Source organism: Artemia sp. Qi Xiang Cuo, chromosome 20 (genome assembly GCF_049724085.1).
Source record: "Artemia sp. Qi Xiang Cuo chromosome 20, ASM4972408v1, whole genome shotgun sequence".
NCBI lineage: Eukaryota > Metazoa > Arthropoda > Branchiopoda > Anostraca > Artemiidae > Artemia > Artemia sp. Qi Xiang Cuo.
The window spans coordinates 9,463,747-9,478,130 of record NC_142813.1 but is presented as its reverse complement, the minus strand read 5'-3'; the positions used below and the strand labels follow the sequence as shown (position 1 = coordinate 9,478,130).

The window sequence follows — 14,384 nt, the reverse complement described above, 5'->3', positions numbered from 1 at the left end:
CAATAAACTTAAAATAAACTAAAATCTAAACTAAAACTCTAAAACAAAACTTAACTAATAAACTAAAACTAAACTCTAAACCTTTAAACTAACTAAAATTCTAAACTAAAACTGAACACTAAACTAAAACTAAACTAGAACTAAACTAAACGAACTAAAAATCTAAACTATAACTCTAACTAAAACTCTAGCTAAACTAAAATTCTAAACTGAAACTAAACTAACCAATACTAAACTAAAAAACTTAACTACTAAACTAACTAAATCTAAACTAATAAACTAACTAAAATCTAAACTACTAAACTAAACTAAAAATTCTACACTAAAACTAACTAAAATCTAAACTTAAAATAAACTAAAAATCTAAACTAAAACTCTAAAATAAAATTAAACATTAAACTAAAACTAAACTAAAAATCTAAACTAAACCAAACTGAAACTAAACTAAAATAAAGGTAATAAAAAAAACTTAAAATAAACTAAAAATCTAAACTAAATAGGTAATAAAATAATAAATTAAAAATCTAAACTACCCCAACCTGAAATCCTCTTTTTATAATATTTCCGCCCCCCCTCCTGATTGACTTAGAAGGAGATGTAAGCAAGCCCTCTGATTGGCTGAGAAGGGGGATGTAACCGAGTCGCTGATTGGCTGAGAAGGGGGATCTAACTGTTTCCGGGAACTCGTAACATCTGGCTCGAATAACAATACTATTTCTGGATCATAACATCCGCCTCGAACAGGAAGGAAGTGTCATTAACTGTTTCTCGGAACCTCATAACATCTGGCTCGAATAACAATAACAAATACTACTTCAGGATCATAACATCTGCCTCGAACAGGAAGGTACTTTCATTAACTTTGCTTCGAACGACAACAACATTGACCCTATTAACCACGTGTTCTCTCTAATGACTCTGTTCAAAACAACAACAACAACATTGACCTTGGCATTTGCATCGAGCAACAACAAGAAGGAAGTGTCATTGACCTGCCCCCATTAGACTCAATAATCCATGAAAACATCAAATAATCAACACACATAACCATCCATGAAAACAGACATAAATGTGACAAACTTCCTGTTTTTTCATTCTCACTGACAAAATCCATAAAACCATCCATAAATGTGACAAAATTCCTGTTTTTCAAATTCTCACTGACAAAGTCCATAAACCACGTGGTTCTATGCCCATATATGGTGTGCCAGTAGGAGATATTATGGCATCTCTACTGATTAGTCTGTTTTCGTCAATCACTGAGAAATGGTTACCAAGTGCATTATTCGTAATTGAGAAAGCAGAAAAAAACTTGGTGAGCCAGCCAAGTGGTTTGCAAGTGTCCCATCTCACAGGTATGAATTAATTTATATACAAATTATGACTTAATCTATTACTTACATACAGTGGACTCAACTGATCGGCCTATGTAGGAAGTGTTTTAAAATTCTGAACAGCCCCTGTAATCATTCTGAACGAATGATCCATGTGTTTCGTTCATTAATGCAGAAGTAATGTATTGTAATACCAGGAACTTGACTAGAAGCATTAATTTGTTCCCAAAATTTGTTTGTTAATGCTATACCTTTTCATATTTTGCAACATTCATCATATATGTAGAAAATTGCAGGTAATTGTTTTTCGACAGAAAAAATTATGCTTTAAATCTTGATACGATTAGTCAGTAGTAATCATAGCGATTCAAAACTGAGCACCGTCCAGATAACCAAAATACCACAGTTTATATAATTAGCAGTATGATCATTCTCTATCTCACCCATTATAAAATCCCGGACCTGGGTGCGAGTGCTCCGGAGAACGTTTTTGCAGATATAAACATAAGCGAAGTCAGATCTTTTCACGGGTAGACAAGTCAGATTTCTTTTGGACGCGAAACTTGGCTTCAACGTTGGAACACTAATTTTGAAGAAAATAATTTTAAATTAATTTATTCCAATACATACATGAACACCGGTAGTTAGTAGTGTAATGTTATCATTAGATGTTTTTAGGAATTAAAAATAGGTTTCGAAGTCTCAAGTTGGTTTCAAAGGCATTTTGAGAAAGTTTCTGCCAAAATACGTGTTCCAGGGTAATTGGACCGCTGATGGCGGATCAAATGAGAGGAGTTGTTTGTACGCGCCGATATATATATATATATATATATATATATACACATATATATATATATATATATATATATATATATATATATATATATATATATATATATATATATATATATATATATATATATATATATATATATATATATATATATATATATATATATATATATATATATATATATATATATATATATATATATATATATATATATATATATATATATATATATATATATATATATATATATATATATATATATATATATATATATATATATATATATATATATATATATATATATATATATATATATATATATATATATATATATATATATATATATATTTATATATACTACGAAAACTTTACGAAAAAGAAAGTTTTTTTTAAAGAAAAGTAAAGGCCATATTAAACTTAAGATCAGTAGAAATAAAATTTTCTGAAAGTTCCCTAAGAATTTTACGAAAAACACTTCTTAACAGACGTTAAGACACTTAACACTTTTTTAAAATGACTTGGCTACTTGTGGACAGTTCACTATATTCCAGATCAGGCAACAGGCAGGAGTACCAGTTTGGACAATGTCGGTTGTCGGGTATTTCATGGCAAAAAGTGAAACAAAAAATCTACCCCCCCCCCCACATTTCCATGAATAGGCCCTAATGATATAGGCAAAAAAATTTCAAGCAAAATTTGAATAGTTAAAATGCTTCTTACCTAGGAAAATGTTCTATTGCAGATAACGCATCTTCAATTGCATTTGTTGCAAATTTAATAGAAGCATATACCATCCATGTTTCTTCTCTTTGATATTCTAAATCTAGTCGACAGGCTTTTTCACTAAATTCAAGCGCTTTTTCATACTTCTCAGTAATATAGTAGTAGAATGCTGCGTTTGTGAAACCCTGTAAGTAAATTCCTATGTTTTTATAAGAGCATGCTAAATGCATACTGTCCATCAAACAACAGAGGCGTAATTTCGTCAAAATCCTGGGAAGAGTGCAAAAGTGGACCAAAGTTTCTAAGATCAAGCGAAAATGACAGTGAAAAATGAGAAATGAGCCATATACTACCATAAATGGAAAGAAATACAAAAAAACTGACCTGTTTCTTTGAATTATGCAATCTAATCTTAGTTTTTACAAGATTTTTTAAGAAGCTAAATTTCACCTGGGGTGGGGGCAAACTGGGGCCCGGGGACGGGAGGGAACTGGGTCTGGAGGAGGCAGTCTATCCCCCTCTATCCCATAGTAAATTATACCCCTGTTGACAAATAATAGTAAATACAGAATTTACAAGACTACTTGTTTTTAAAAGGATATGTTACCTTCACATGCCGTATCAACTAAAGTGCTGCATTTGACTCAAGCAATATTTCACATTTTCTGGTTAGGTGGTACAACGGTTCTTTTATATGACTCTGAAAGTTAAATCCATTTGTTTTTTTGTTGTTTTTTTTTGCGAATATGCTAAAATAAAAGAGGATGTCAAATATAGAGTTTTGTTTAACTAAAACATTTTTCAGACTTCCTGACTAAATAATTAAAAATACTTGTTAAGATAATTAAAAAACCTGTACCCTTCTGCAAATAAATCTCTTTGTTTTTATAATAATGTACTACATCCATGCAGCCGATTCACTCAAGCACTATATTCAAATCAAGCGCTCTTTTATAGTTTTTGGTTAAATACTGTATTAATAAGATATTGCATGTTTACGACTCCGCAAGTAAATTCTTTTATTCTTATAAGAAAAAGCTATATTTGCAATATTCTCCATGTAATTTTTTTTTGTATTATAGGAATGTACAGCACTCATGCAGCACGTTCCACTCGAAGCACTATATTCAAATTGAGCGCTCTTTTATACTTCTTGGTTAAATATTAATAAAATGTTACATGTGTACGACTCTGCAAGTAAATTCTTGTAATTTATAAAAAAAAGCTACGTCTGTAACGTTCTTCGTGTAAATTTTTGTATTTTTATAAGAATGTGCCGCACCCATGCATCACATTCACTCAAGTACTATATTTAAATCTATCACTCTTTTATAGTTCTTGTAAATATTGATAAAATGTTACATGTGTAGGACTCAGCAAGTAAATTCTTTTATTTCTATAAAAAAAAATGCTAAACCTGTAATGTTCTTCATGTAAATTTCTTAGTTTTATAAGAATGTGTTGCACTCATGCAGCGCATTCAACACAAGCACTATATTCAATTCAAACGCTCTTTTGTACAGATTGGTTATATAATAATACGATGCTGCACTTGTACGACACTGCCAGCAAGTTCTTGTGTTTTTTTCTTAGAATGTGTACATTCCTATAGCACTTTGAGTCAAGCATACTCATGTAGCACTTCTAGTCAAGCACTTTTATACTTCATCATTAAAATTACTATTACTGCGGTGCATTAGCTTCAACTCTATAAGCAAATACCTTTACTTTGTGTTAATGTTCTGTGTTTATGTTACCGTGAATGTCCGAAATTGGTGAATGTCGATATTCACCGGTGAATGTCCGTATACCGTTTTTTTCTCCTTGGATTTTGTTAGTGTTGCCAGTCAACTTTTTCAGTTTTATTCAAGGTTTGATTGTGACAGATTAGGTTAGATAAAGTTAAGTTAGGTTAGTTTAGATTAGGTGGAGTTATGTTTTTAACCATATTTCTGAGATTTATAACCTAATTTAACCTAAACTAACCCGGCATAACCTAACTTTAAGTTTTACGATCAAAGTTTGCATAATACTGAAAAAGTGGATTCGCAAAGCTAATAGAATCCAAGCAGAGAAAAGGGAATTTCGGACATTCACCAAATGAATGCCGACATTAACCAGATTTCAGATATTCACATAACGTTCATACAGCGATGCAACCCCATTGTGGTATTCAACTAAAGTACTTTTTTACCCACCCCTATTGAACAATAAGAAAATACTAGATCTTTAAGCCACCGCAAGTTTTTAAAAGTTTCTACCTTAGATATTAGAACAAAGGCACCATAAATCAATGGTTGGACATATTGTAAAAAGAGCCAAAGTAAGAAAAAAATAAACAACAATAAACTAAATAATCTAGTTTAAAAAAGGACAAGCACTAATAGAAATTTATCGGGTAAACATTTTACATGTGTGGTAAAACGATATTTTGGATTTTAGATCCCAGGAACAAAACATTAACGACTATTATTCAAGCCTAGGATGAAGATTGTAAGGTCTGGCCTTAAAAAATGATTTGCCCTTCTGAAAAACTTCTTTCAGGCCTCATATGTCCATGGTATACTTTCAAAACATTAAATTTAATTTCACAAATCATATTCATATTTTCAAAGTTTCAAAAAACTACAATATTGAGAAATTCTGTTAAACATTTAAGAAATAGAGTGATAATTTTTATTTTATTTACTATCTTTAATATTTATGTTTAATTTTATTTCTTTTTTTCAAATTTGCAAACGTTTTTAAATTTTATTTCGCATCTTCCATCATTTTACATCAATCCGTCTTCAACATTGTCAAATTTGAAGTCCTGCAGTTCTATATCCAACTGTTCTTGAACATTTCCTCTTAAATTATCGTTCTGGAGTCTATCAAGGATGCAACTACCGGGAAGGTAGTTACCCTCTTTAAGTTTCAGCTTAAGGAGCTGCTTAAAATAAAAATAAACAATACTACAAAATTCAGTTATTACTTTCTTTTCACAGTTTCAAAATAGTAAAAAAAAGAAAAACAAAGTGTATAATTGAAGTACTTCAAAAAAGAGGGCCAATAATTTATGCTTGGCCTTTAAATGTATTTTAATATGACGGAATTCATGTGAAAAAGTTTTTTTTCAAAACTAAGGCTTTGAAGTATAGTAAGCCGAAGGGCACACGTCCTACCCAAGACCCTCCAAAATATTGCCATGCCCCACTGGCGGGGCCTGTGACCCACGCTGGGAATCACGGTACTAAATGTTAATAAACAAAATACACCAACCTGTACGTTTGTAGATTTTATTTCATCTAATTTGTGAATCACAGTATTAGATATTAATCAACAAAACGTACCAACCTGTATGTTTGCCGATTTTATTCATTTAATCGTTGGGAATCACGGTACTAGATATTAATCAACAAAATGTACCGACCTGTACGTTTGTAGATTTTATTCATTTAGTTGTTGGGAATCACAGTACTAAATGCTAATCAACAAAATTTACCAACTTGTACGTTTGCCGATTTTTTTCATTTAATCGTTGGGAATCATGGTACTAAATGCTAATCAACAAAATACACCAACCTGTACGTTTGCCGATTTTATTCATTTAATCGTTGGTAATCACGGTACTATATATTAATCAACAAAATGTACCAGTCTTTACTTTTGCCGATTTTATTCATTTAATCGTTGGGAATCACAGTACTAAATGCTAATCAACAAAATGTACCAACCTGTACGATTGCCGATTTTATTCATTTAATCGATGGGAATCATGGTACTAAATGTTAATCAAAAAAATACACCAGCCTGTACGTTTGCCGATTTTATTCGTTTAATCGTTGGTAATCACGGTACTATATATTAATCAACAAAATGTACCAGTCTTTACTTTTGCCGATGTTATTCATTTAATCGTTGGGAATCACAGTACTAAATGCTAATCAACAAAATGTACCAACCTGTACGATTGCCGATTTTATTCATTTAATCGTTGGGAATCATGGTACTAAATCTTAATTAAAAAAATACACCAGCCTGTACGTTTGCCGATTTTATTCGTTTATTCATTGGTAATCACGGTACTATATATTAATCAACAAAATGTACCAGTCTTTAGTTTTGCCAATTTTATTCATTTAATCGTTGGGAGTCACAGTACTAAATGCTAATCAACAAAATGTACCAACCTGTACGATTGACGATTTTATTAATTTAATCGATGGGAATCATGGTACTAAATGTTAATCAAAAAAATACACCAACCTGTACGTTTGCCGATTTTATTCATTTAATCGTTGGTAATCACGGTATTATATATTAATCAACAAAATGTACCAGTCTTTACTTTTGCCGATTTTATTAATTTAATCGTTGGGAGTCACAGTACTAAATTCTAATCAACAAAATGTACCAACCTGTACGATTGCCGATTTTATTCATTTAATCGATGGGAATCATGGTACTAAATGTTAATCAACAAAATACACCAACCTGTACGTTTGCCGATTTTATTCGTTTAATCGTTGGTAATCACGGTACTATATATTAATCAACAAAATGTACCAGTCTTTACTTTTGCCGATTTTATTCATTTAATCGTTGGGAATCACAGTACTAAATGCTAATCAACAAAATGTACCAACCTGTACGTTTGCCGATTTTATTCATTTAATCGTTAAGAATCACAGTACTAGATGCTAATCAACAAAATGTACCAACCTGTCCGATTGCCGATTTTATTCATTTAATAATTGGGAATCATGGTACTAAGCGTTAATCAACAAAATACACCAACCTGTACGTTTGCCAATTTTATTCATTTAATCGTTGGTAATCACGGTACTATATATTAATCAACAAAATATACCAGTCTTTACTTTTGCCGATTTTATTCATTTAATCGTTGGGAATCACAGTACTAAATGTTAGTACCGTTTTGTTAACCTGTACGATTGCCGATTTTATTCATTTAATCGTTGGGAATCACAGTACTAAATGCTAATCAACAAAATGTACCAACCTGTACGATTGCCGATTTTATTCCTTTAATCGTTGGGAATCATGGTACTAAATCTTAATCAACAAAATACACCAACCTGTACGTTTGCCGATTTTATTCGTTTAATCGTTGGTAATCACGGTACTAATCACGGTAATCACGTTGGTAATCAGTACTGAATGAGCCTTTGAACTGTGAGGACACAAATTGGATTTAACTTTGAATTTAATTGGTTTGTAAAAAGTGTATTTGTTAGACAGTGAAGATATTGAGAAACATTGAATTGGCTTGGGATTATACACCTTGGATTACGTCATTTAATTAGGACAAAAAAAGAAAGTAGGCCAAAGACAATGAATCAAGCTCTGATTGAGTAGTAGTTCAGGTGCCTTTACCGCTTGCCCTGAGGAGTGGAATGAAATGCAAATATTTGATTAGTTGAATTTTGCAAACGCTACAGAGTATTCCTGAAAGTTGGTTGTGATTCCTGAAGTAGCGTCGGTATTCAAACGCTGTTGGAAATCGTCGGTGCAGGAGATAGGGGTGTTAGCCGTGCCCAAATTAACGGTGGCTTAGCGAACTGCACGTCCGCATCGACGTGGATAAATTATAGGTGCCAAAATAGGTAAGAGAGATTACATATTTTATTTTATTTGCACTTGCCATGGGGCGAAAAAGGAAGATTGCTAAAACTGTCCAAGTAGGATCCCAGTCTGTTGAGAACAGTTTGTTGAATTCGACCGTTTCATCTGAAGGGAATAACGATGTCGCTTCACTGAAGACCCTGGCGGATGATTTTGCTAAGATGCTAACAATACTTACTGAAAATGGTAAAAAACTAGACTCTATAAACGATAGTATAAAAATGTTAGAAAATCGTATGGTATCAGTGGAAAATACACAGTCTGAGCTAAAATCAGAAGTTAATACTACGAATTCGCGTGTTACACAGCTTGAATCTGATATTCTAAGCTTAAGAAATCAAATGTCAATTATCGCTAGTGCAACGAAAAAGTATGAAACTGGGAGTGCAGATCTGTCCCGTCGGCTTATGGCATCTGAGTATCGACATACAGAGACGAATATTATCGTTTGGAATGCTCCCTGCGAAAATACCACCCAAGCCGAAAGGTTTTTTGACCTGTTGTGTTTGGAGGGTCTAGGTCTGTCCATGGTCCCGAGGTTTCGTGTTGTTGGTAATGTCCGTAAGGAGCAACCGAATTTTAAAGTTGATGTTGGTTCTCGAGATGCGAAGGTCAGTGTGCTTAAGAACGGAAAGAAATTAAAAGGTAAAGTTATTGGACACCATAGAAATGTATCTGTTAGCGATGATGCACCAATATCAGTTCGTGAAGCTCGAAGGAAGTTGTATGTAAACAAATCTAGATTAAATGCTATAGGAGTTTCATCATGGGTTTCCAATACAGTTCCACCATATATACAGATCGACCGTGGTGTTGTGACGGCAAAATTTGGTTACAATGAGCCTATCCCTGAGTTATGTGACCAATAGATGGTTATATATCATTAATGGTGAATTAAGATTTTTTTAATATTTTTTTTTTTTTTTTTTTTTTTTTTTTTTTTTTTTGTATTTGTGTTTATGGAAAAAAATGAAAAGTTTTTCTTTTTTTCTCATTTATTTAGTTTTTGTTAGAATTTAGAATGGGTAAGTGGTAGACACAGGTAGAGCATTGTGTTTTCTTCAATTATAATTTTCTGGAATTCAGTAATGGAAACAGTAAGCCTGTATTGTGACAGGCTAGTGTTAGTGTCAATTTTTTCAGTTTTTTTGTATTCGTTTGTTTATTTATACTATTTTGTTAATATGTTTCTTATTATTTTTAGGTTATATTGTGTTTTTTCCGGAGCTTCAATTACGTTGGAAACGGGACCACCAACCCTCCGAGTTATAGTAAGTTATTCAGTTGGTTAGGTTTGGTTGCAACTACCCTCCTTTTCTTTTATATATATATATATATATTTATAAAAAATGGTAATTGTTCGTAATGATCGTTTGGATTGGCTTGAGAATAATCCATTGAGTGTTTCGGATTTAGGATTAGGGGTACTTCACAGGGATTTTGATATGGGAGTAGATGATGTTTTCCCAAAGGTTAATTATAAGTGCCCAGTTGATTTACATACTAGACTGGCACCGGATAAACTTGGCATTTTTCATTGGAATTGTCAGGGGTTAAATAGTACATTGGATTATTTGTCGGAGCTGTGCATGCTATCTGATTTTCATATTCTTGCACTTACTGAAACATGGTTAATGAATAATAATTCTGGACTATTGGATATTTTAAATTATAATATGTATGTTAAGAACCGTACTCACCATCAGCATGGAGGACTTGCCCTGTATATTAGAACTGATTTGAATGTGAAGGTTAGGGATGATTTGTGTGTTAATAAAGAGATGATTTTTGAGTGTTTTGTTACGGAGGTTGATAAGAATGGTGACCCATTTTTTATTGCTGTTTGTTACCACCCCCCTTCAGCTAGTGTAGATTGTTTTTTAGAATTATTAGAGCAACAAATGGACCTTCTAACTCGTAAGAACATGCCGTGTTTTGTGTGTGGAGATTTTAACATTGATTTGAAATTGTTAGCATCTAATTTAAAAGCCCGGAATATTTTGAATTTAATGTTAGGTTATGGGATGCATCCTGCTGTAAATATTTGTACTAGAGTGACGGAGTCATTTTCATCTCTAATTGATAATGTATTTTTGAATGTTCCCCATGATTCGTCGAGTGTTGTGTTAAATGATGTTTTGGATCACTTTGGTTTGGCAATATTAGTCCCGGGTATATTGAAGAATTTTAATATTAATTGTGATGCTCGCCCTAAGCCTAAGAAATTATTAGTTGATTCAAATACTATTTCAAGATTTAAGCTTAGGATAGAACAGTTAGACTTGAAATTTTTACAAGAAGAATTAGATTTAAATTTGAAGTTTGAGCTTTGGTATGGTAAGATTAAGGATACGTTTTTGGAATGTTGTGAAGTGTCAGGAATACAGAAGAGAAGGGTGTCTCCGAATAAACCTTGGATTACAAAGAGTTTGTTACAGTCAATTAATAGAAGACGTTTTGTATATAAGTTGTCAACAAGGAGCAATGATCCTCATGATAAAGTAATATATAGAGTTTATAATAGTAGGTTAAATGCTGCACTCCGACTGGCTAAGGTAGAATATTATAAGGTTAAATTTAAAAATGTTGAGGGTAACCCGAGTAAGACTTGGAAATTGATTAAGTCGGTGACTTGCCCTGGTAGCGTCTTGATCCGTCCAGATAATATAGGAATGAATAATAATGTTGCAGATGAGATGTGTAATCACTTCGCTACTATTGGACAGCGTGTGTCATCATCGGTGCCAGTATTTGATCAAGATGGAGATTTTCGTCAGTTCCTACCTGAAGATTGTGATGTGTCTGCGTACCTTAAATCTGTAACTATTGATGAATTATTTGATGTTATAAATAATATGAAAAATGGTGCATCAGGAGGCGCTTTTATTTCGTTGAAGGTTTTGAAGTCGGTATTACCTGTTATATCTAGTCATTTGTTAGGACTGATAAATAATTGTTTAAAAGCTGGAATATTTCCCGATTGTCTAAAGTGCGCGAATGTTATCCCGATATTTAAAGGAGGGGATAAGAATTGTTTTAGTGATTATAGACCGATTTCTTTACTGCCATTTATTTCTAGAGTGTTTGAAAAGTTGATTCATAGTAGGATGGTAAGTTTTTTTTTCGAGAAAAGACAATTTTTTAGTTCTAGTCAGTTTGGGTTTAGGAGTCATCATTCTACAGAGCATGGAGTTTTGTTTTTAACAACTTTTATTAATGATGCTTTAGACAAGGGTCTGTAGATAGCTTCGATATTTTTGGATATTACTAAAGCATTTGACTCTGTTAATCATGATATACTAGTTCAAAAGCTATATAGTAGTGGTATACGTGGGGATTTTTTAAATGTGATAGTTAGTTTTCTTAGTGGAAGGACTCAGTGTGACGTGATGGATGGAGTTACATCTAAAATTGAATATATTTTGATTGGAGTACCCCAGGGTTCCGTTTTGGGCCCTTAGTTGTTTTTGGTTTATATTAATGATCTTTGTAGAGCTTCAAGTAATGTGTCTTGTTTTTTAGACCTTGATACTTACGGTACTAAAGGCTGTTTTGCTGATGATGCCCATTTCACTGTAGCTGCTAGAACTGAAAATGAGTTGATGACTATATTGAAACAAGGTATTTCTTCGATTGAAAAGTGGATGCGAGTAAATAAATTGAAACTGAATCATAATAAGTGGAATTTTTTGATTTATGGTAGAATTACTGGACATTATCCATGGATTAATAGTATAGAAGTAGGGCACCATACTATTGTAAGATCTACTGGTAGTAGATACCTTGGTGTTATAATTGATGAAAGCCTTAGTTTTAAAGACCATATTGCATCTGTTAACAGCAAATTGTCTCGTAATATTGGTATTATGCGTAAACTTAGGTATCTTTTTCCGTGTGAAATTCGGAGAATGTTGTATTTTTCTATGGTTCACCGATATCTCATTTACTGATGTGTGGTTTGGTCGAAAACATTCGTAACTCACCTCAATCCGCTCTGCGTAACACAGAATATGGCAATTAGAGTTCTTTATGGTAATTAAATTGACCTATCTGTATCGGTGAGGCATCTTTACCGTGAGTATAAAATTTTACCGTTGGCAGGAATATGTGTATTCTATAATGCTCTGTTTATGTTTAAATATTTAGCTTTGGAGTTACCATCATGTTTTTCAGGAATGTTTAGTCTTGCGTCTACTATTCACGTTCATTTGACACGATCTTCTCAGTTGGTGCGAAGACCAACTATGGTCACGTCTAGGTCTAGGTTTTCAATTCGCCATGTTGTTCCTTTAGTTTGGGAGAGTTTGCCAGAGGATTTGAGGAATGTTGGGGGTTTGCAGGATTTTCGTAAGTTGCTAAAGAACCATTGTTTTGATGTGTATATTTTGAATGGATTATTCCACGCCAGTTAAGTTTTGTTTTTGAGGAGGGTTTAGTTGTAGCTGAATATGATTATAATTATTATAATTTTGTTGGTTGTTGTTTGGAGGTTCGTTGGTTTTCGGGTCCGGTAAGTTGAGCTCTAATTATGTTTTTTTTTTTTTTTTTTTTTTTTTTTTGGTTTCTTTGTTTTTTGATTTATTAGGAGGGTTTTCTCCCACACAAACATTGCTTCAGAGAATCGATGATGTATATATTGTTTTTTTTTTAAATAAACCCATTGTTACTTAATTATATATTAATCAACAAAATGTACCAATCTTTACTTTTGCCGATTTTATTCATTTAATCGTTGGGAATCACAGTACTAAATGCTAATCAACAAAATGTACCAACCTGTACGTTTGCCGATTTTATTCATTTAATCGATGGGAATCATAGTACTAAATGCTAATAAAAAAAAATGTACCAACCTGTACGATTGCCGATTTTATTCATTTAATCGTTGGGAATCACAGTACTAAATGCTAATCAACAAAATGTACCAAGTTTTAGGTTTGCCAATTTTATTCATTTAATCGTTGGGAATCATGGTTACCTGTACGTTTGCCGATTTTATTCATTTAATCGTTGGTAATCACGGTACTATATATAAATAAACAAAATGTACCAGTCTTTACTTTTGCCGATTTTATTTATTAAATCGTTGGGAATCACAGTACTAAATGCTAATCAACAAAATGTACCAACCTGTACGATAGCCGATTTTATTCATTTAATCGTTGGGAATCACAATACTAAATGCTAATCAACAAAATGTACCAACCTGTACGATTGCCGATTTTATTCATTTAATCGTTGGGAATCACGGCACTAAATGTTAATCAACAAAATACACCAACCTTTACGTTTGCCGATTTTATTCATTTAATCGTTGGGAATCACGGTACTAAATCTTAATCAACAAAATACACCAACCTGTACGTTTGCCGATTTTATTCATTTAATCGCTGGGAATCACGGTACTAGATATTAATCAACAAAATGTACCGACCTGTACGTTTGTAGATTTTATTCATTTAGTCGTTGGGAATCACAGCACTAAATGCTATTCAACAAAATGTACCAACTTGTACGTTTGCTGATTTTATTCATTTAATCGTTGGTAATCACGGTACTAAATGTTAATCAACAAAATACACCAACCTGTACGATTGCCGATTTTATTCATTTAATCGTTGGAAATCACGGCACTAAATGTTAATCAACAAAATACACCAACTTGTACGTTTGCCGATTTTATTCATTTAATCGTTGGGAATCACGGTACTAAATGTTAATCAACAAAATACACCAGCCTGTACGTTTGCCGATTTTATTCATTTAATCGTTGGGAATCTCAGTACTAAATGCTAATCAACAAAATGTACCAACCTGTACGATTGCCGATTTTATTCATTTAATCGTTGGGAATCACGGTACTAGATATTAATCAACAAAATGTACCGACCTGTACGTTTGTAGAT

General features: G+C 32.6%; 1 protein-coding gene across 1 annotated transcript in view; it reads right to left on the bottom strand.

Moving 5' to 3' along the window:
* The window catches only part of LOC148939853 (tetratricopeptide repeat protein 21A-like), a 274,902-nt gene that overhangs the window by 231,079 nt on the left and 29,439 nt on the right, over window positions 1–14,384 (bottom strand). The window contains exon 3 of the mRNA XM_089105983.1: window positions 2,848–3,035. Within this exon, the coding sequence (XP_088962109.1) occupies window positions 2,848–3,035 (188 nt within the window). The remainder of the gene's footprint in view (window positions 1–2,847; window positions 3,036–14,384) is intronic.